This window comes from Streptopelia decaocto (assembly GCF_964273445.1).
Source record: "Streptopelia decaocto genome assembly, chromosome: 3".
Classification (NCBI taxonomy): Eukaryota; Metazoa; Chordata; class Aves; order Columbiformes; family Columbidae; genus Streptopelia; species Streptopelia decaocto.
In genome coordinates, this window is record NC_138656.1 from 32,800,438 (window position 1) to 32,822,847 (window position 22,410).

General features: G+C 34.9%; 1 protein-coding gene across 1 annotated transcript in view; it reads right to left on the reverse strand.

Moving 5' to 3' along the window:
* Positions 1 to 22,410, reverse strand: part of DNAH8 (dynein axonemal heavy chain 8) — a 134,833-nt gene that overhangs the window by 53,573 nt on the left and 58,850 nt on the right. The window contains exons 43-55 of the mRNA XM_082048935.1: positions 22,011 to 22,172; positions 19,681 to 19,927; positions 18,166 to 18,407; positions 17,945 to 18,085; positions 13,794 to 14,031; positions 12,701 to 12,843; positions 10,476 to 10,610; positions 7,156 to 7,278; positions 5,324 to 5,537; positions 4,670 to 4,779; positions 3,961 to 4,124; positions 2,549 to 2,741; positions 1,989 to 2,111 (exon numbers count right to left, since the gene is read on the reverse strand). Coding sequence (XP_081905061.1) covers positions 1,989 to 2,111; positions 2,549 to 2,741; positions 3,961 to 4,124; positions 4,670 to 4,779; positions 5,324 to 5,537; positions 7,156 to 7,278; positions 10,476 to 10,610; positions 12,701 to 12,843; positions 13,794 to 14,031; positions 17,945 to 18,085; positions 18,166 to 18,407; positions 19,681 to 19,927; positions 22,011 to 22,172 — 2,235 coding nt within the window. The remainder of the gene's footprint in view (positions 1 to 1,988; positions 2,112 to 2,548; positions 2,742 to 3,960; positions 4,125 to 4,669; positions 4,780 to 5,323; positions 5,538 to 7,155; positions 7,279 to 10,475; positions 10,611 to 12,700; positions 12,844 to 13,793; positions 14,032 to 17,944; positions 18,086 to 18,165; positions 18,408 to 19,680; positions 19,928 to 22,010; positions 22,173 to 22,410) is intronic.

Genomic DNA, 22,410 nt, shown 5'->3' on the forward strand with positions numbered 1-22,410 from the left:
TATTTTATCTACCTTCAACATTTCCTTGAAGATAGTTTTCTTAACAAGTCTCCTAGATATACAAATTTACTGTTATTGATTTTTTACACATCTCCTTTATGTACTAATATATACCACATCTTCCTTGATTTTATTATGTTAGTGCAAAGTTACTTTCAAGGTGCTACAGTTTGGTTAGCTTGTCATGTAATTTATGTACAAAATGCAAAAGATCAGCATCAAACCTTCTAATTCTATTCATTATTTTTTCTGCTGTCCTGGTTTTGTTTAAAACAAGACCAGTTCTCTTTTAGTGAATTTTCCTTTCAGCTAAGTTCTTCTAAGTAACTGCACTTTTCTGACTTTGACTGCATGTTTCTTCAGACACTGTTCGTTTCAGAGCTGATAACAGTAGCAATAGTATGCAGAAGAGCCCCAGGTTTAGACTTATTGCTATGGCAACCAAGGTTATTGACAAATTTTGCACGTCCCGTGAGAGAGGTGTATTTGCAAGGAGGGGCGGACAGAACAGGTGACTAAAATTGACCAACTAAGTATTCCATCCCATACATGTCATACGCCCTATAAAAGTGGGAGATCACAAGGGTCTTGCTCTCTTCAACTATGGCCAGCATCTAAAGAGGACTCTGCTAGTTCTGCTTGTGATCCTAGGCCTCCTTCCAGGCCCCACATCACTGAATCCAGTTCCGGTTTACTGCAGAGTCCAGCCCAGGACTGACAGGTATCTGCCCTGCAGCCGCTGGAGCAACGCCAGCTCCATCACAGCTGCCACTGCACTGTGCCGGGAAATTCAAGATTGGTTTTGCATATTTTGTATTATTTTCTCTATTTATTAGTAGCATTATTAAAGCATTTTTAACTTTTCCAACTTGTAAGTCTCTCTCCCTTCTCCTCCTATTACCTATCCTAGTGGGTATGGCAGGGGTTAACAGAGAGCAGTTTATTGTCACCCTGCAGTAAACAGTGACATCCCCTCAAAGAAATTCTGAGTCTATGCACAGTTCCCTCTGAGCCTATCCAGATAACTATATTAAAATAGAAGTTTAAATATGAAATTATGAGCATGACTAAGTTTATTGTCACCACAGTGATAGCAGGGCTGTCACTGCCTAACTGCATATCCCAGATATTCTGGTTAAAACTTGCTAATGAAAATGGAGTATCAGAGACTTTCAAGGTCTTCAGAATCACCTAGCATCACATGAACTGTATTTAAAAATAAAATTATTTTCTTCTGTTTAAATGCAAAGCAAACAAAATCATTTACTTCACTTGAGGTCAACTAGAGAAGAACCAAACATCCTCTGTTTTGCTTTCACTATGCTTCCATGTGCCTTTCAGTAAATAGATCATCAAGTTAAAGTAATTCTTGAGATAACTAACACAACCTTTTAAACCTGAGGCACAGTGCTTCAAATAAATCTCATGCTTAGACTTTTCCCCCCACTCACGAATCAGATTCTAACATTGGCTTAATTCTTTCCTTATATCTTCCTTTCTGAATAGGGGTTCAGCTGATTGTAAACCAGAGACTTTCCTCCACTCTACACACTGATTCTACTGCAGCCTAAATTTATGTCTTTTCATGTCTGTCATCCAAACAGATTCTACCTCATGTTGTTTTGGTCACTTGTCAGGTACAGATACTTTTGAAGTGTTCTCTGAATTCTTAATGAATAAAAATCATTCTATATACAAAATATAAATGTGCCTCTTAATGACCTCACCTTTCCTATCAAGGAAAATCTTCATACCTCTGAATACAAAAAATCTTAAAGAAATATACAAACTAAGGTATTTATTACAAAACATGCAAACAGGTAAAATAAGTGTAGGTCTTTCCTAGTTCCTGAAAATGACTAGGCAAAGTTGCAAGTAAGTTTGGGGTCAAGAGTAGCTTCCCAGAATGTGCCCTCCAAGCATGGCTTTGCCAAATCGGGAACACTGTTGCAACAGTTCAACTAATAAAAAAGTAACAATCTCCAAACCTTAACAATATGTGTCATTGCATCCTTAAAAAACACCAAATCAAGAGATGATCCTCTAATATATTCATTGTATTGTCCCTGATACATTTGCAGTTTTTCACAAAGAAATTCAAAGCTTGGAACCTGGAATAAAAAAAAATAAAAAACAAAACAAAACAAAACAAGTTACAATATTAGTGTGGTCCTTCAGAATTTAGAACTGCACTGACATTTTTACACAAACTTGAGTTCACATATTGCCCACCCATAATGAGATTATCTTGTTAATTCACTGTAGTGATTGTAGTTGTGCTTAAGCAGAAATTTTATGCTAGTGGTGGGAAAAGGGGAAAAAAAAAAAAAAAGGGGCAAGGAGATTAGGAATTAATAAAGTACATTTACATGGCATTAATGTTAATGTCACTAAAATGATTTATCTAGATATATCTTCACAAAAAAATGTGGTAGGCATTAAACAACGCTTTCTGTATTATATGAGTTCTGCAATATAGCATACTTAATAATTAAAGGAAAACTTCAGTGCCTAGTATTTTAGGTGTAAAATGTGTAAAATGAAATACCTCCTCATAAATTTTTGGTGCTTCAAACACAAAATCTTCTGGTTCATCACCAGTTGGTTCAGGCATCTCCCGTAAAAAATCTACAAAATATGGTTCAGCTTGGAGAACTTCTGTTAAGCCTGTACCCACATATTTGTCAATTGCTTTAGTAATAGTTTTGTCAAACCAGGCTGTATCTTCGGGAGTAATAAATCTAAAAATCATAGATTAGTACAATTAAAAAAAAAAAAAAAACAAACAAATAAAAAACCCCACCTGAGTTCTAGTTATATATGTAGAAGAAAAAAATAAGATAATTACATACTAAAAAAAAATAATATTAAAATGCATATTAGGCAATATATATTAGTCAACAGTCACAGAAATAGATTAGGCAATATTCATAGAAATTAAATGCTTCCATACACTAAATAGTCAGTCACATAAAACACAGAAACAAGATGATCATCTCCATGGCCCTCCTCTGGAGTTGCTCCAACAGGCCTATGTGCTTGTGTTGGGGGCCCTGGAGCTGAATGTAGTTTTCCAGGTGGGGTCTCATCAGAGCCAACTAGAGGGGAAGAATCACCTCCCTCGACCTGCTGGTGAGGCTTGTTTTGATGCAGCCCAGGATACACGGTCAGGTCATGTTGAGCTTCTCATCAACCAATACCCCACTCCTTCTCCTCAGGTCTGCTCTCAGGCCATTCTCCACCCAGGTTGTATTTGTGCTTGGAATCACCCCAACCCATGTGCAGGAGCTTCCACTTGGCCTTGTTGAACTTCATGAGGTTATAAAGCATTAACTTTATAAAACTTATGAAGGTCTTTCCTCAGGACATCAGAATAAGAAATAATTATATTAGTGAAAATCCACAGTAGTGGTTGGGTACATGTCAGGTTTTTACAAACAGCTACAGTACTACATATAGAATTTCACAACAAACTCAAACACTGTAAACACAAGAATATTACTGGATCTTTAACACATGCAGCTCATAACTGTATCTGTTTTATGAATATATAAAGGAGATTTAGAGTAAATGGGTTATCTTTTAATTGTAGGCATACAACATTTCTGTAAGGATATCAAAGCAATTTTAAATTATGCTCTGTGTATAAATTTAGGACACTATATAATCCTTTTTTTTACAGAGGAACTGGCTGAGTGGGGGCAAACATAAGTGCAAAAAACTAGGTTAAAGAATAGAATATGCATATATTTTTGAGTTCTCCATCCAATTACTGGTCTAAGCGATCAGCAGACAGCATGACATTTGTTGAGATAATACCCCAATACAGACTGCATGTAAAATAAGACAAAATTTTTCAAATTGGCCTAGTAAGGTTTATCCTGTAAAGAAGTTTTACAGGTATATGAGCAAATGTAAATGGCTCGATCTACTAAATATACAATGCTACAGTTATTATACCTGTCTGCAATTACTCTGGTACATTCATGTTTAAAAAGTGTTAGAAGGGCAGTGCCACTGTCACATTCTTCTGCCTTTATAGTTAACATTCCTTGCCAAATTCTAGAAAGGTCTCGAAGGTTGAATATATAGTGGAACTTAGATGGTGTAGGCAGCATCTTTGTCTAAAGGAAAATATTGTTAATTTTCAAAATCAGTAACGTTTTAAAGGAATTGAGAATAATATAAATTATAAATATTATATTTAAAAACACATATAAAATATAACAAAATCACTAACTTCTACAAATAGTACTGTGGGTAAACTCTTCAAAAATATCTCATTTGTTTTGAAGTAGGATCTGGCACTAGATGTAAAACTCCAACTCATATAATATGTAATTATTTCATACGTTGCTCTGGGCTTTATAAATTACAGATTATAATTTATTAAGAATTTCACTCTCTGTTTCTTAGCTACAGTGATACAAGCTTTGGGCAACATGAATAAAACTATATGAAAGAATGGACTGATATTTCCATTCTTCTGTCATGTATACTGAAATCTGATATTTTTCCAAATTGTAGCTCCAAAATTTTTTTAGCCCATCTTTCTCCTGTGTTTTTTTTTTCTTGTTTTAAATATGTTCTTAAGGAATATGTGCCTAGATTACACTAATAGTCACTCTGCTCAGACTGATTGTGATTAAACTTTCCCTGTGATTTATACCTTTGTCCACTGCCATAATATTCTGCCTGTTGTAACCAATTTTTCCACCATATCACATACTTCAGGGTTGAAATTTCTACATGACTGAAAGTATCCACAGCCAATAATACCTGCAAATATAAAATTCAGTATACAATTAATCTCAGGTTTTAGGGTATAATAAGGTAAGTTGTGAGCAAGACATATAAGCATTTATGTAAAACATTAATTTGCTTTTAAATTGCAACTTAATTAATTTCATCTCTCTTTTCCAAGGCTTTTCTGAACTATTGTAGAAACAACTGGCAGTAGCTGCTGGTTTTTAACAATATACCGTATTGACAGAGTTAACAGACTTGAGAACTTTGTCAAGAGGCCACCTCAGACAATGCAGAGGTGGAATGGTAACCTAGGCAGTAATAGGAGTACTCAGATTCTTCCAGGAAATGAAATTACTATTTTATTAATTATATGGTTTGTCTAAAATTAAACGACAAGCATTTAAAGGGGTTAATTTCTCTTCCATGGCATTGTTTTTGCTATAATACAGCTTCAGTTGTTTCATTCGAACCATTACTCTGAATTTGCATGACAAAAAGTGAGAAAGAGAACATACTTTTACACATTTTAAGTTAATTACGAAAAAAATAGTACAAAACCAAAAGAAAGTAGTACCAAAAATTTTGTCTATGGATGCATTGGACGGCAATGTACAATTGAATACAGAAAACTGTCTTTTTAAACGCTGGGGAATATCGTTACGGCCTCCTCCAGGATGTATCATTGCTCCTATTAATTGTACATCTACAATCGTAGTGAAGTCTCCAGGTTTATCCAAGCTGTACATTCCTTTCATTTCCATCATCTGACGAACGATTTCATTTGTTATCTGTAAATTTATGTAACTTGTACAAATTCAAATAAGAAAAAAAAACAAAATATACCTTGATAATCTAATTTCTTCTTGTAACTCTACCACTAGTCCCTAGAGAGAGCTTTTCACTAGAAACTAAACTCAGATTATTCTATCTTCCTTATACTTTCTCTTCCTAGGAGATCTTGGTTTACATGGTTTGAAAAAGCAGGAAAATTCTTTAAGAGCTGTAGTACCATATAATATTAAAAAAATGTGTTTGTATTCCTGTTGTCTAAATAAAGTTAAGGAAATGAACTGGAAAAAAAAAATGTGTTTTTTTTATCTTTTGCTGCTGGACATTCATCTCCAGATGTTAAAACTATGCTTCTCAGTTCTCCTTTTGGCCTCCTTTGAGGTAAAACAAATTATTTTTTAAAACAGGAAACTGTTTATTCTGAAAAGGTTATTCACTCCACAATCCACTCTACAGTACCTGTAAGGATCAGGAGGTAGCAGACTTTGTCCCTGTAGCAACTGCTCCAACAATACTCAGCAAGCCTTACAAGTTCACATACTCTTACAAAGCCACATGGTATACGGTAGGGCACCAACTCCAGACTATTGTCACATTAAAAATATTTCAGCAATGTCTTGGGGCCATAATGGCAGACCTAGTTCAGGTCCTTCCATAAAGGAGATCCTTCCTATTATTGAACACTGCCTGGGCCTGTGAGGGCTTTTCTTCCAACACAACCATCTATGTTCTAAACTATAGTCAAGCAGCTCAGTGTTGTGGGTTATTTAACACTAGTTTCAATTAAAAATAAATAAATAAAGTTCTCTCAAGTGAGCGCAAATGATGCAAACCAAAGAACTGATATATATTGGCATTTAGGTAGAAGGCCAGGTTCCACTTTAGAGACACTAAAAACACATGCTTGACTTCCATTTTAACAAAAACAGCTTACCAAAGTGAAGAGGAGGAACTATTCAGCCTACACAGTCTCACTTATACCCATACTACCCCTTAAGTACATGCCCAAGCCCACTCTCCCAATCAGACCTACTACCCACACTGTTAACAAACCAGCTCAATGCTGTGTGCAGCCTTAACCCGAACTGTGAGCCTCACAGAAGTCAGAGCGCATCAACATTCAAAAGGGCACAGAGGTCCCAGGTTTCTAATTTGTTATTTACTCTGAGCGAAATTAAAATAGTAATAATAATACATTATATTTATGTTAAGAAAGACATTCCAGAAGACCTAGAGTCCTGGGCTGGAGATACTTCAGATCTGCTATGGGAAGGAACTGTGAGACACTTTATTTGATTTTGGGATGGTATAGCCACATGAATGTTACACAGCCAAGTTGTAGATGAGCTCATCAAAAGCCAAAAATCTCTAATCCAGAGTGCAATGTGTTTATTTAGTGTTACAAATATAAGCGAAAGTGGAAATAATATAGGATATAGCATTATCCTACATGTCTCATCAGGAAATCTGATTTTCTCCTTTTTCTTCAATGTAACAAAATTAGAAAAAATTTCCAATAATTAACAGTTAACTAAAATATTGAGGAAGTCCACTGATTCCCATGTATATATAAAAAAAGCACAAAAATGCAAGAATATTTGTTAAAAAAACAGTTACCTGATCTCCCCATTCATTGATAAATGGCATATTGATATCATCAACAAAAACAGTCATTTTTCTGCCTCCAGGAGGTCCATAAGTACTTCCAGCGCGTTTGTCCACGTAACTCTCTATCGTCCTCTAAAAATTAAAGAAAGTTCATGTTTTCCATGTGAAGCAACATATAGTTAAAAAAATGTGTTACGTATTTCCTTTTGCTAGAGCATTTATCCAGTATTTTCCTCTTTTTGTTAGTAGTCTAATCTCTGATTCATCATTAAGGAACTTTATTCTCCTGTTCCTCACGCTCATTCCTATGCAATTGTTTGGGCTTAGGACTATGTCCTGCAACCCACCTCTGGCTACTACAGAAGGGTTTTTTTAAGTTTTCAAACTGGGAAATTAGTATTTCATTATCAGCATTGAAGCCGGTTATTATAGTGAAATGACCAAACTAAAATGCATTAATTTTAGCGTGACACATTATCTCTGTATGAAACATTACTTCTTATTGTCAATTGTATTTCAGTCTTGAAACATTTCAAGATTAATGTTAGAGAAACTGCTAAGAGAAAAGAAAACAGATCAGAAATAGTGAATTCTGTTGTATATTTTTTTTTCCACTTTCTTCATGGATCAGTAAGAGTTAGTGGGAAGATAGCATATGCAATTTGAGAAATGAGGGAATGAAGCTAAAATATCAACAAGCAGAATTAGTATTTTCACTATCTATATAATAATTTTTATAAATATTGGAATTATTTAGAAAGGTGTTTAAGAATCTCCTTTCCAAAGGGTAGCACTGGAAAGGAAAAGTAACCTGATTTTGGAGAGTTTTTCATGCACTGTCTTAAAAATCTGATTGCTTTGGATTTCCCCTAGCTAAGCTCAATGGTTTTATATTTGCAGTATAACTGCACACCATATAGAGGCAACTTAAATGCCTTTAACAGTGATTTCCCAGATGTCTTGTGAACTAAGTAATGCAATATATTAACATTTTGGTGACAATCTTTGAAGACTGAGATTTGAACTAAATCAGAAGCAGGATGCAATGGACTAACAAGACATTGATATATAATTGAAATATATCAAGTTCTACAGCTCTACAGTCTTTCTAAAGGTACTTGGAACATAAACAATGACAGAAAAAATACCTTACAAGATGGTAGCCAATGTTTTCCTTAGAAAAATATGTTCTTAGTTTTACAAGCAAATGTCATCCTATATAAGCAATGTAGCATATACTGTCATAAAGACAGAAGTATTAATAGCATTTTTGAAACAGATACGAGTTTTCTCATAGCATCATAGAATTGTTTTGGTTGGAAAAAACCTTTAAGATCATCGAGACCGGCCGTTAACCTAAAACTGCCAAGTCCACCTCTAAATTGTGTATTGAAGAACCACACCTATGCATCTTTCAAACACCTCCAGGGATGGTGACTCCACCACTTCCCCGGGCAGCCTGTTCCAATGCCTGACAACCCTTTCCACGAAGAAGTTTTTTCTAATATCCAATTTAAACCTCCTCTGGCACAACCTGTGGCCATTTCCTCTTGTCCTATCACTTGATACTTGGGAGAAGAGACCAACACCCTCCATGCTACAACCTCCTTTCAGGTAGTTGCAGGCAGCAATAAGGTCTCCCCTCAGCCTCCTTTTCTCCAGGCTAAACAGCCCCAGGTCCCTCAGCCACTTCTCATCAGACTTGTGCTCCAGGCCCCTCACCAGCCTGGTCACCCTCCTCTGAACTCCCTCTGGCACCTCAATGTCTTTCCTGTAGTGAGGGGCCCAAAACTGAACATAGTATTTGAGGTATGGCCTCACCAGCACTGAGTACAGGGGGAGGATCACTGCCCTAGTCCTGCTGGCCACACTGTTCTTGATGCATGCCAGATTTTTTTTGTCCTGTTCTTTCACAACCTAAAATAATTAGCTGACTGTTCCAAGATAAACACATACATACCATTGCTATTTTGGAAATATGTGATTAAAGTGAAAAAGAGAAACTGTTAAGAGAACAGAAGTGATTACATAAGAAACTAAGAAACTTTTAGCACATCGAATGCATCCAAAATCACCCAATCTTTCAAATATCCTCAGAACAATGACTCAAAATTAAAAAAACTGTTTGTACTGTGGCTCTTTCAAGTGATTAGAAGTACTTCAACTGTTCTGCTATAATCAGCAGAGTGAGCTACGTATTCAGTGAGCTAGATGAAAAGAAAGCACATATCTTGAGGCACTACAGGACTGACAAGACAAAATAAGATCCTTTCACAGACTCTGTACCAGAGACGAGGAAGTCTGGGTTCTGTTTTCAAGATAGGAATGCTCTAGGGACCCATAATACACTAAGTAAAGGACACTGTGACAGAGATACTGACTTTTCAAGTAATCTTGCATGCCTGGAAGAATGCCTGTCTTATATCCCAGTTTGATATAAGCCACGGCCAAAGATCTTATGCATAACAGAAAACCTCAACAGATATTCTATGAGTTTGGGACTTAAAATAATAATTTAAAATCCATTAATTTTCACCATTTTCCTAATAACATCTATATGAGCTTCTTAAAAAAGAAGTTTGATTTTGGGATGGAGTTTGTAAGACCTGCTCCATGAGCAGACTTCTCAACCAAGAAATACTCCAAGGTGATTACTTTATCCTACTGGTGGATTGTCACCATGAATTCATCGCTTTGAAGAGGTAATGAAGCCAATTAACATTACAGGATCACATCCTAGCAACTTAGTAGTATTGGATCACAGCACAGTGGTATAAATCATCTTTTCAATCACTTGAGAAAACTATATGTAGAATTTGTTTGTATTTATATGGATTTTTAACAGTTATATTGGGAAAGGGAAATCTCTACAAAGTTGCAATGCTAGAGGACCTTAACAATTTGATTTCTGATGCTGTAGACACTCCTGAGCTAAGGAAAAATAAGAGGGTAAGTGGAAATCTGCTATTTATTTAAAAATATTACAGTTTAAAAATGAAGAATCAGGAAAAAAATGAAGCAGTAGAAACAAAAGTTTTCATTAATCTAAAATGAAAAGGAAAGATCTTCAGCAAAAAATGGATTCTTAGAATTCCATAATGAAAAAGCATACAGCAATCATGAATATATCTATCTCTGAGTGACTATATTATATTCCAATCTGCAAAAATTATTTTAATGGAATTTTTTGAAGCGTTTAAGTGACTTAGAGGAAAAAGATCTTTTCAACTTTATTTCTAAATCACTTATTTTATCATCAGAATTAAGTACACTTTAAATACTTAGCAAGGAAACTACATGCAAGAATTGCTTAAAATCTATATTTTTACCTGAAACATAAATGGTTCTGTGGCAGATGAAAAGTTTAAAGACTTTGACAAATGCTCTTCTGGGTCATATTTCTTCATATATCCCTTAATCATGACTGTCTTTGCAGTCCCCTGTTCTCCTATGAGCAAAACTGCCTGTAACACATATTTAAATCACATTAGTATCAGAACTTAAAATTAAATCTGCATAACAGACCTATTTTAGAGAAAGGGATATTTTCTGTATCTGCTTTTGAATAATGTATTATTCTGGCAGGTTTTTTCTGTCTCCATATGCAGTCACACAGTATGTGTTTCTCATCCCACATAGATTCTCCAAGGCAAGTTATGTCCAGAGTCAAAAGAGGAAGGATGAAGTGAAAATGTATGAGAGGCTTTCCTTCTTATCTTGGTAAAATCTGAACCTAAATCAGAATGTTGCTGAACAAAAGGATTAATACTTCTTTCCTTTCTCTTAAGCCTTTAATAAAAATCTCCCATTTCATCTCATGGAAGTGAGTTAGATAAGAATGCTGTTCTTTATCAGACATGTAAAATCCTCCATGGTGTTTTTCCAACTCAGGTTTTCACCTTACTTATGTTTTTGACAGATGCTATCCTCACTATTATATCAACTTCATGAAAGGAATTTAATCAGTTTACAGAAGGGAGTATGCATTTCTTCACGATTGTGAGCACTAAAGTTCATAATCCAGGAGATTCCTGTAGGAGATTTTAAATGCCTGAGCACTCCTGACTGACTTGCTCCTGCTTTAAAATAATGCTCTCTAACAGATAGCCACAATGATACCACTTGGTCTCATTCTTTACTCGGTTTCTGATCATCCAAGCAACCATTTAACCATGACACCACAGATGATAGTAATAAACTCTCCAAACCAACAAGTGAAGTCAGATCTCTGAAACATCCCTTTGGTTTCACCTAGTATGTGTAATTCAGCTGTACTTGGAAAGAAAGTTCATGCTGCTGCGATCCTATCCACAGGAAAATAATAAAACAAAATAAAACAAAATAAAATTTCTCTGTCATGCTTCAATATGTGATCAAATCGAACCTTACCAAAGAAATAAAATGCTTGCAAACAAAGTAAGCTGACACTGCTTCCAGTCACACTGGTCAACAGGGAAGCATAGGTAAGTCCTGTTGCACACTGAATGCTGAAACTTTTCAACTGAAGAGAGCAAGATTTCAACTGTACCCCACAGAAACACTGAATTGTGGAAAATGCCAGGTTTCAGAGATTCTTTTTGAAATATTTCAATGTCCATTATTTCTATTGCAATGACAGCCAAAAGAATGTACCTGGAAATATAATCAGTATCTCCCAAGGCATTAACATACAAAGATTAATAATCTGTTTCTAAACATTTTGCAAGTTTTCATAATTTGTGTCAGATACATCAAAGGCACACCCACATTATGGCCTCTGGAACAGCTGCATCAAACCCAACCAACAGCTTTTCTGTCCAAATTCCAGAATTTTACAGAAAAAAACAGGTTCCAGAACTGGCTCATGTACTTGTTATATTTCTAATATTGGCTCCAGGTACTAAGAAGGGAGTGCACTGATTTATATGTTGCAAGCTGACAGAGATTTCCACACAAAGTTGCTGGGGTTATTAAAAGTATAGTGCTAAAGCAAAATATGCACTTTTCAGGTCTTCCTGTGTTTGAAATTAGGCCTATGTTTTAATAACTCTTGTTTAATGTGGTCTGAGTGAAAAGCCATGATATCAAATTGGTGAAAGCTGTATGAGGACTATCCTCTCCTTTTCTCTAGTTGTGGCTACTGCTATTAGCTACAGCATTCCTAATGAGAGAAAAAAAAATACAGCAAAGGCTAGGAATTTCAGGTTTTTAATGAACTGCCCTGTAGAAGTTATTTTCCTTGTTTCCCTATTCAAGAAAGCATAAAGCAGAAAAATCAATATGGTGTAAAGACTAAGAACAAGATTATATGTCTTTCTCTAAAAAAAGTGATAGGTTGTTAGAGTTAAACTTTTATAAGAAGATACTTTAAGCATTTTGCCCATGCACAAAAATAAGTACAGATGATTCCTGTTAGAAAATAAAAAGAGCAATATGTAAATAATAGTGTACCTGGCAAGCAATTACTAGAGGCAGAGAATATGAAGAATGACTGCAAATTCCAGTTACTTTATAAGTAGGTTTATATTTATTTCATATAGTAGGCATATACCTAAATAAGTAATCCTGCACTTACTTTTTGTTGTTTTGCAATTGTGTTTATCAAAAACTGAGTTCTGGTATTGTCAACATTTGGAACTAGAATAGAAGCATAGTCTGGGACATGATCTGTTGGATAAACATATTCCTGAACTCTTTTACTCCAGTGCTCCCACTCACCTGAAGTGACAAAAAAAGAGGAAAATATCTTACAATATTTTGATCATGTTCAACATTGTTAGTACGAAAAAACCCCAACCAACATATTATGGGTGAAGTACTACAAAGTATTAAAAGGGATAAATTTTCTCGAATCTAGCCAAAAGGACATACTTAGTCATGACCTCTAATTAGTCCACAATCCCACTAAATATACACATATTTCTTAAAGTTATATATGGCTATTTAAATTAAAAAAAAAAAAAAAAAAAAAAAAGAATGTTTACCCAGAAACTCATTCTCACACTGCTAGTGAAAAATTATAGAACATGAGAATATGGATTGTGTATGTGTATGCTAAGCACTGTTGCAAACAAATAAACAAACAAACAAACAAACAACTGAATTTGGATACAAAATAAATAGGTGTATTCATGTGAAAATATACTTGGAAAGAACAGGAAGTTCTTTATGAAATTTTGTGTTATTTAAACTATAAAGTCCCTGTGGAAAATATCACACTATGCAAAATATCAGTATTCACAATATTCAAAATATCACACTGTTCTTACAGTCTTATAAAGTGTAAGATTTATTACTATCAGACTTGGACAAATAATTATTATTAAGTGGAATTAAAATCAGCTTATATTTTTACCAAAAAACACTAGCTATATAAAATTTATAGTAATCTAGACTAAAAATTGTAGGCTGATGAACTCAACAGAAAACAAAGCTGTAAGAATGGAATTAAAAACAAAAGAAATAAGAAAATATTACCAGTGAGCACTCTATCCCTTGTTTCTGACTTCTCACCTGCATAGAGGTGCTACATATGGAATCTGTGTTTCTACTATAGTCATCAAAAATCTCTGGCCATATGGCTGTATAATAAGGACTTTTAAATTTCAAAGAAGCTATACTCAGTTTTAAAATGCCATCATAAAAATAATGTTAATGATTTTTCTTACCATGATCAGTAACATAAAACTCATACATGGTTTCAGTGCTGCCAGGGGACATTTTTGGTAAGTCTAATTTGTTGTCATGGTCTCTAATGAAGGCTTCCAGTTTATCTCTACTGTCCAGCTCCAGAAGGGCACCTAAACTCCACATTATTGCAAAGCAGAACAATTTATGCAGATGAGATGTAGCTGATGAACCACTTCCTTCCTTCGACGGAATCAAACCCTCCAGAAGATTAATAGACTGAAAATATTTTGAAATATTGTACATTAGAATGTATTACATAATCACTTCCAATTTCTATACATATATGAACATGCGTTATTTAAGTGTACTCAAACTTTAAATAATCATTTGAAACCCAACACAGGTTACCAAAGAATAACATAAAATTCAGAACTACAAACCCAAGAAAATAAAGATATCTATATAAAATTGGGTAAAATTTTCAAAATTACTTAAGTAATTTGATCATCAACTATCCTTTTAAATGATGTCTATATAATATATACCATTTAAGAACTAGAGTAACAGAACAGCTTTTTACGGGACTTTTACCATGGGATATTCAGAACTCCAAAAATTGGTGGGGCGTAGCCATCTCCTTCCATCTTTAAGCATGGAAGAATTTTCAGCATCCATCTAATGCATTTATCTTAATTGTAGTCAATTAATGTGTCTATCACACTGACTTCTATTTTGTGCTAAAAATATAAATTAAAATATCCCATTTTATGATTGCTTTGCAGTTTCTAAGGAACTAGATACCAGGTTCCAAAAATCATTTAACTTGCTATCTACAGTTCTTTGATTTCATTCATGATGCCAGATGCTTGACTGCCTTAGATAACATCACTCATATTCTCTTTCTAAACAAGGCAGCATCAAGCACATTGTTTCAAAATATGTGTTTTTACAAGAGAAGCAGATTTTCAATGAGCTCTTGGAACTAGTATTCTCTATGCTGTCTTGGATCTCATACTTGAAGTGGGAAGTAATGCATACTAGATAGTACTATATAGTTTTAATGTAACCTACAGGACCTAAGTAGTTAGAATACTTTTGATTACTTTAAAATGTCATTTAAAAATTACTAATCAGTATTAATTACACTTCATAATGTTAAAATAATGTCACTTCCTTTATTTGGAAGACAATCAATTTATCTAATTATTTCCAGAATGGGCTGTGCCCTAGTTCATCTGGACAAAATTTCTGTTCCCTCAAATACAAGCTGCAGTCCAAAATATTCCATGATGCTTTGGTCCTTAGCAATATTCTGTAATGAGTTTTTGGAGAAAGGAAACAGAAAAAAAATAAACCGACTTCTAAAAACACACAAATGGTTGCAACAAATCAGATGAAACTTCAGCTTGCCCAGCATCCCATCTGCAATAGTGACCAAAAGTGGACACTTAGAGAAGAGTAAAAACAGAGAAAAAACCCTCCTGGTGATACTGGGGGTGGTATTTCCTGCTGGTACCATCTTCAGCTTGGGACTTTCTGAAACAAATACACTTTTTCTGGGTTTAGTAATCCTCTGTGGATTCTTCCACCCTGAAAACATCAAGATTGGTATTGAGCCTACATAAACTTTAATCACCTATAACACCCTTTGGCAAGATGTCCACTAGGTCTGCTATGCACGGCATTGAACAGTTTGTTTTTTCCCGTGTGAACCCCCTCATCCTTATCTTCACTGAATTTCATTTGCCATTTTATTAGCTATTTATTCAATCTCATAAAGTCTGTCTACAGTTCTTCATGGTTAGCTGTTTTGTCCTTACTACCCTGAATAATTTAGTATCATCAGTAAACTTCTTCACCTAAAACTTTTCCCTATTGTTTATGAACAGTTTGAACACCATTGTTCCAGCAAAGGTAGCTCAGGATCAGTGATAACCTCTGTTATTCCTAAGAACTGATACTCCTGTCACACATTTCCTAATTTTTAATCAATTATTTATCTAGAAATGAACCTCCTGTCTTCTACTACAACTGCTTAGCTTCTACGCAAATTCCTGGTAAAGAATTTCATTGAACACCTTCGTTCCTTCATGCATACCACATCCATCAGAACTATAGCTACAAGTTTATTGGCATTTCCAATAGGCATGGAGGGAAGGATAACCCTAAACCAGAATATATACAGTTAGTCAGATGAAATTACAAGGAGAAAAGCAAAGGCAGGACCACTTTTTACATAAAACCATTATGAAGCTGTTCTACATGAAAAAATGGCTTAAATTGTGAATGCTAACAAAAGGTAGATAATTTGGTACGTGTGGGTGAACATCCAAAACTGAACTTTAGAACTCAAATACAAGTCTGATATTTGCTAGATGCAATTGGTTTGAAATGTTTGTCAATTCTGGAAACACCTGACTTAAATGAAGTGGCACATGCTGAATCCCACAGTTAACGAAGAGACATAAGAGAGAACCACTGATCAGGACACTGATGAGGTCCAGTGTTTCTGCATATAGACCATTTATGGCAGAATCTGGGGAGGTGGTATGGAAAAGAAAACATCCCCAAAAGAAGTGGTCTTCGAAAAAAAGGGGCCCAGTAAGAAGCAGGTAAAGAACCTGGTTGGAGGAAAGGTCCTGGAAACAGGACAAGATCTTGGAGATCAGAGAGATGCATGTAGACAAATGCCAGATGATGCCAAGAAAACTTGTCAAGCAATGGCCAGTGCTGGTATCTGCAAGTGACTGCCCAACACAGACATGAACACGATGCTTTGCCCTAACTTCCCACACCAAAAATGAGATCCTGGCTGGGAATAGAAATCAAGACTAAGTGAATCTAACACTGGAGGTGGGAAGCAAGCGAGGAGATGAACCTGTCAAATGATAGAAAAAAGCTCTGGTTTGTAGACAAACCCCAATATGGAGATCCTCTACAGGTTATTTACTTTGCCACACCTGTGACAGAAACTTAGTAGAGATTTTCATTCACAGGAAAAAACATTCAATATGGGTTAAATCAGGGAAATATTTCCCTAACCAGGCAGCATGAGTAGAACACTGACTTGCTCACGCTTCCTGACAAGCCCTAACAACATGGAAACTTCTAGTGCCAGAAAAAGTCTTCCATGAAGAAAACATCAATTCAGTCAGAGGTTTCACAGACAACAAATGTAGAAGAAAATAAAACTATCTCCCTCTAAAAATTGTGTACATAGCACATCCATCTTGTTCATCATAATAAATTGGCAAGTGACAGAGTTTCTGACTGTGGACTTCAATTCTATGTTCTAATTCCATTTGTTAATCTTTGCAGCATTTACTGTGGCTATCTATTTGCAGCAAATTACTTTGAACTGTTGATGATCTGAAGCTAAATCCTAATGAACAGTAAAGAGATATTGGGTGCAAATTTACCAATTTAATATTAAATGGAAATGTTATCCAAAATACTGTCTTGCCTACCCTCTTATTCAAATGCACTACTGAATTCATTATGAGACAGTCAATATAAAACTGAGATTACATCGACAAATGCAAAGTCTGAAGACTTACAATCTGCAGATCACAACAGACTCATAAACAAATCAACTAGAGACATGCAGTGTAGGACTGACAGTATTGCAAAATCTGCCAAAACCATAGTTTTATTATTAATAAATCACTGATAAATTTTGGACTCCAATCAAGGTAGAATTCCAACTGATAGGAAGGGAGAGGTAAAAAAATCGCTGCATTGACCTTGGAAGGTCTGACTCACATAATCACAGCTATTACATCTGAAGATAACAAGTTAATTAGAATTATTTTTCACTCTCTCTGCTGACACTACCAGTAGGGTTAAACTGACCCTTACCACAATTTGTTTGGTATTAAAAGAACTGGAATGAGACCACTGGCTTATTAAACATATGTTTCTGAAAACTTACCGAACCCTGCCAATTCCAGTCAGTCAACAGAAGACTAGACTATATATGAAGCGAAAAGGACAAGTAAAGGTTTCTTCTGCACATCTCTGACAGTTCCTCTTATATTGTATAAGAAACAAACATCAAGCTTGAGGTTTTATTTCTTAGGAAACAATATTTTCAAATTAAATTTTATTGCTATCAAATGCTCTCTTTGCTATTTCTGCACACTTACTATAGTCAGTCAATTCATACAGACTTACACAGTATCTGTTTTACCTGCACAATGTAGTTACATTCCAGAAGCTCCATTTTTGGATTAAGGTTGATTTTCATATATTGATATGCTGGTTCAAAGATTCTGTCATACAAACTTTGTAAAACTTCTCTTTCTTGAGGAGAACGTTTTTTCAGCCATGCCTGAAAAACACCCACATTATTTTTCTGTATAAAACATGTAACAAGGTAAAGTTAGCTGTAGCCAGCAACGATGACCTTACTTCCAATATTGGTCTCCAGCTGAGGGCGGAAGAACTGATGTAGACCATACCCATTCGAGAAACTGTTGCTGGAGAGGCATTTTCAATGTTGTGGACCTCGAATAACAGTTTACATGAAGGAGACATAGGAATTCGATCTCCATTTGCTAGAGTGAGGGTCTTGTTATCATCTAAAACTGAATTTAGGTTCTCAATCCAGATTGCATCTACAGGACCATCTAAAATCAGAAACACATTTTCACCTGGAAAAATAAAACCAAATAGAGGAAGAAAGTAAGTTTAGAAAAGATGGTATAGAACTGAAATAATATATAAAAATGTATTTTCATTTATTGTAATTTCTGCCATCTCCACAGATGCTCATAATCATATAAATTGCATACTTAGTCAAGAAACAACTTTTGAAAAAAATATTAGCAAATTAGTAAAATAGGCACAACATCTGTGGTGAGATTACCTTGGCTGTCTGTCAGACAGACACCACACCACACTCTCACTCCCCCTCCTCAACAGGACAAAGGGAGAAAATAATGTGAAAACGTTTTTGGGTTGAGATAAAGACAGGGAGATCACTTATCAACTATTGTCACCAGCAAAACAGACTCAACTTGGAGAAAATCAATTTATTGCCAATTAATAGACCTGGATGATGAGAAACAAAGACAAAAAAATGAAAACACCTTTCTCCCACGCTCTTTTCTTCCTCCAGACTCAAATGCTTCCTTCCCATCATAATCTAACTGTTCCTCCTTCCTCCTCCCATCCACCTCTCCTGAGCAGCACAGAGGGGATGGGGAATTTTGCATTTGGTTGCTAAAATAAGGATTCTTTGGGCAACAAAAAACATGTGTTGAATATTCACAAATCCCATTTAAGTTAATGAAGACTATCATCACTCATCAATTCTGAAAATCTAATTGTTTTTTATTTTCTTTTGAAACATAAATATAAACAAATATGCGTAAATTTTGGCAAACTTTAAAATTCTAGCTTTGTTTTGAATATAGAAAATGCCCAATAGAAAATATAGACATTTCTAATATAGAAAATTCACCTTTCTTTTGAAAATTATCTCCTTCTAGGAAGGCTCTCTAAAAGAATGATCTTTCTGAAAATGGATTTTTTTTTTTTTCCAGATACAAATGAGTCACTATGAAAAGGAATTTCAGTATTCCAGTCAAAAAGTACTGAAATTAAAAACCACGGGAAATAAACACCATATATAGTTCTACTAGTATAAGTAAATCTAAATTGTAATTTAGCAGTTTCTAAATAACACATCTGCACTGTAGAACTGAAATGGCAAGGAAACAATTTTTTTAATGCAGATATACTACTGAAATATTAATTTTTTAAACTGTTAACCTTTTTTGAGAAGTGAACTGTAACCTCATCTATGTTCTCTACAGTTTCTCTCAAGAGGAAACTTCATCACCTTTGCAAATTCAAGAAGTTTTTTTCAATATATCATTCAAGAGGTATTTTTATTATACCACACAGAAAGTATTTACATACCCTTTTTAGTTTTTAGTGTTTTCCTCCACAGTGTAGAAAAGATGCCATCTGTCCAATCATTAGTTGCAGCATCTAGTTTACCAAACATCTGAGGAGCAGTAATAGCTTTGGGATTCATACGCATTTCTCTATGCGGTTGGCCACATTGTGTCAGTGCTCTCATTAGTATAGTTATGACCGTTGTTTTTCCAGATCCACTAGGTCCAAGTGTCATCAGCCCATGACGTACTAGAGAAGTTTCATACAACTATTTTAAAAAAAAATAAAATTACTGTAAGAAATATATGCTTTTGGAAGATTTTTGCTTGCATTTAATACATTTGATAGTCAGTGATTATAAATGTATTAGACATAAAAATTATATGGCTAGAACTGAAATCAGCATGCTTTTTCTGACTTTTAGTGTTTTGTGGAATAGCACATACCTTCACCTCCTAATCTAAATTAATTTTAATTAATCTTAAAAAAAGTTTACAGGACGAAATTTTGCCTAAAGTTTTCAAAGCAACTGAAAATACTTTTACCAGATTTTACAAATTATTTTCTATATTATTCAAAAGGAAAAAATGAATAGTAATGAAACATTAATGCAACAAAAGCATGACTAATTGCTATAGTGCTACAATACCTAAGTATATGAAATGAACATAGGGACTGCACTTCCTACAGGATTGCAGATGTGTTTAGGTTCAGGACAGTTCTTTATTGAATTTTCTATTTTTCTTTCAATACTAGCTTTAGGCTTGCTATGGAAGTGGCAGAGTCTGCCTATACAAGCATCTTCTTTTGGAGCAACTGAAAGGAACAAAAGACTGACAGTCCTCCTGGATGACAGAACGTTGTAAGAAGCAGTATATATAGCTGCTTCCTCTGTAAGACGAATGAAGGATTATATCAGTTCAAGAGGAAGATCTACAGGCACCACAAATCTAAACTAAGATCAAGTCCACCATAAACTTGACAATTTCAAACTTCTTATTCCCAGTGGAAGATGGAATTTGCTATGGCACAAGCATTCTTCCTATGACCAGTTTGGCAACCAGAAATATTAAGCTGTGAATAAAATGGCGAATGTGACTTTAAGTGGGATGGCCAAGTGTTTTCTCCCATGCACAGTTTTTGCTGATCATCCATGTGAAAGACACTATAGATTCAGTCTGTAGAATGTGGAACAAAACCTGTAAATCAGGGGGAGTCTGAGCAGAGTCATAAATATACCTCTGATGACAGAGACATGATATTTTAGTTGCTGTGAAGTAACATAAGGAAGAATGTTGCACTTTGTCTTTTGCTCTCACCAACAAATTATATGGTAGTTTGCTCTTTAAGGAAGACTGTGTATAGGGAAGTGTGTTGGCATAAAGATCGTCAGAACATGAGTTAACTGTCTTTAATAATAAATTCAAAATTAGTTTCCAACACATTTGCATGTCAGAAATACAACTGTCAGCCATTTAAATGTTATGGTGGAGTAGAGATTCAAAAAGCCATTTAAGTACCCCTTTTCCGCCATACTATATAACTGCATACTCATTGATCAGCAACACATCATAAGGATTATCGCATGCTAAATACAAATTACCATGACCCAAAATTACAGCTTAATCATTAAATCATCAGTTTACAAAACATAACATCTTGCAAACATTCTGAAGTAAAAATAATTTCTTGCCATACCTTAACAACTGTCTCTCTTTTGCTTTTCAATCAGAACACACTCCAGGTCTAACAAGCTTGCAACACAAGGTAAACAAAACTTATTGTATTCATGGCAAGCTGCCAGCATGAAGGGTATATTTATCTTTTCCTCAAATGCCAAGAACCAAGTGTTATTCATATCAAAACTAAGCAACTTTTTGTTTTATGTTGTCATGGTTTAACCCAAGCTAGCAATATAACCACAATAGCCGCTCACTCACCCCCCTCCCCACTTCCCAAATAGGAAAGAGAATCAAAAGGGAAGGGAGAAACTTGGATTGAGATAAACACAATTTAAGAAAATAACAAAATACTAATACACTACTAGTAAATATATATATATATATATATATATATATATATAAAATAGAAATAGAATAGAAAATAAAAGATACTCAATGCTATTCCTCATGAATTCCGTCTATACCATGATGATGGATAATTTAAAGAAATAAAAACATAAATCCCTTCAATCGGTCTTCTTTAGTGTGATGTACACACAACCTTAGTTTTTTCCCATACTAGAAACACAGGTCCCACATTAGAAGCACAAGTGAGACAGCGGTTTAGCTACTAACATGGTGTTATGACTCCTGTTTGTTAAAAATGTTTTGGAAAAAAAAAAGTTTTACCTGAACAAGCTTAAGATTCCATGGTGGATGGTTAACCAATCCTGCCTCCTCAACCTGATTAGCTACTGCAGCCTGTAGCTCAGCGTAGGTACTACTGTCCAGCTGTAAGCCCGGAAACAGATCATTGATAAGACTGAGAAACAAAGGCTCATCTTCATCTATCTGAAACAAACAAACAAACAAAAGTTATTAAGTGCTTAATGCATGGTTATCCAAAGAATGTTCTCAAACCAAAATTAATCTCCATTTTAAAATGATAAACAGTGAGAATACATTTTCTTAATACAGATGCTTGTGTTCATAAACACAGCCAACCAACCAGACAGGTCACTACAAAAATAACATTTTGAAAATGTCAACCATATGCCATGTGAGAAATAAAGTCAAAACTGAAAGAAAT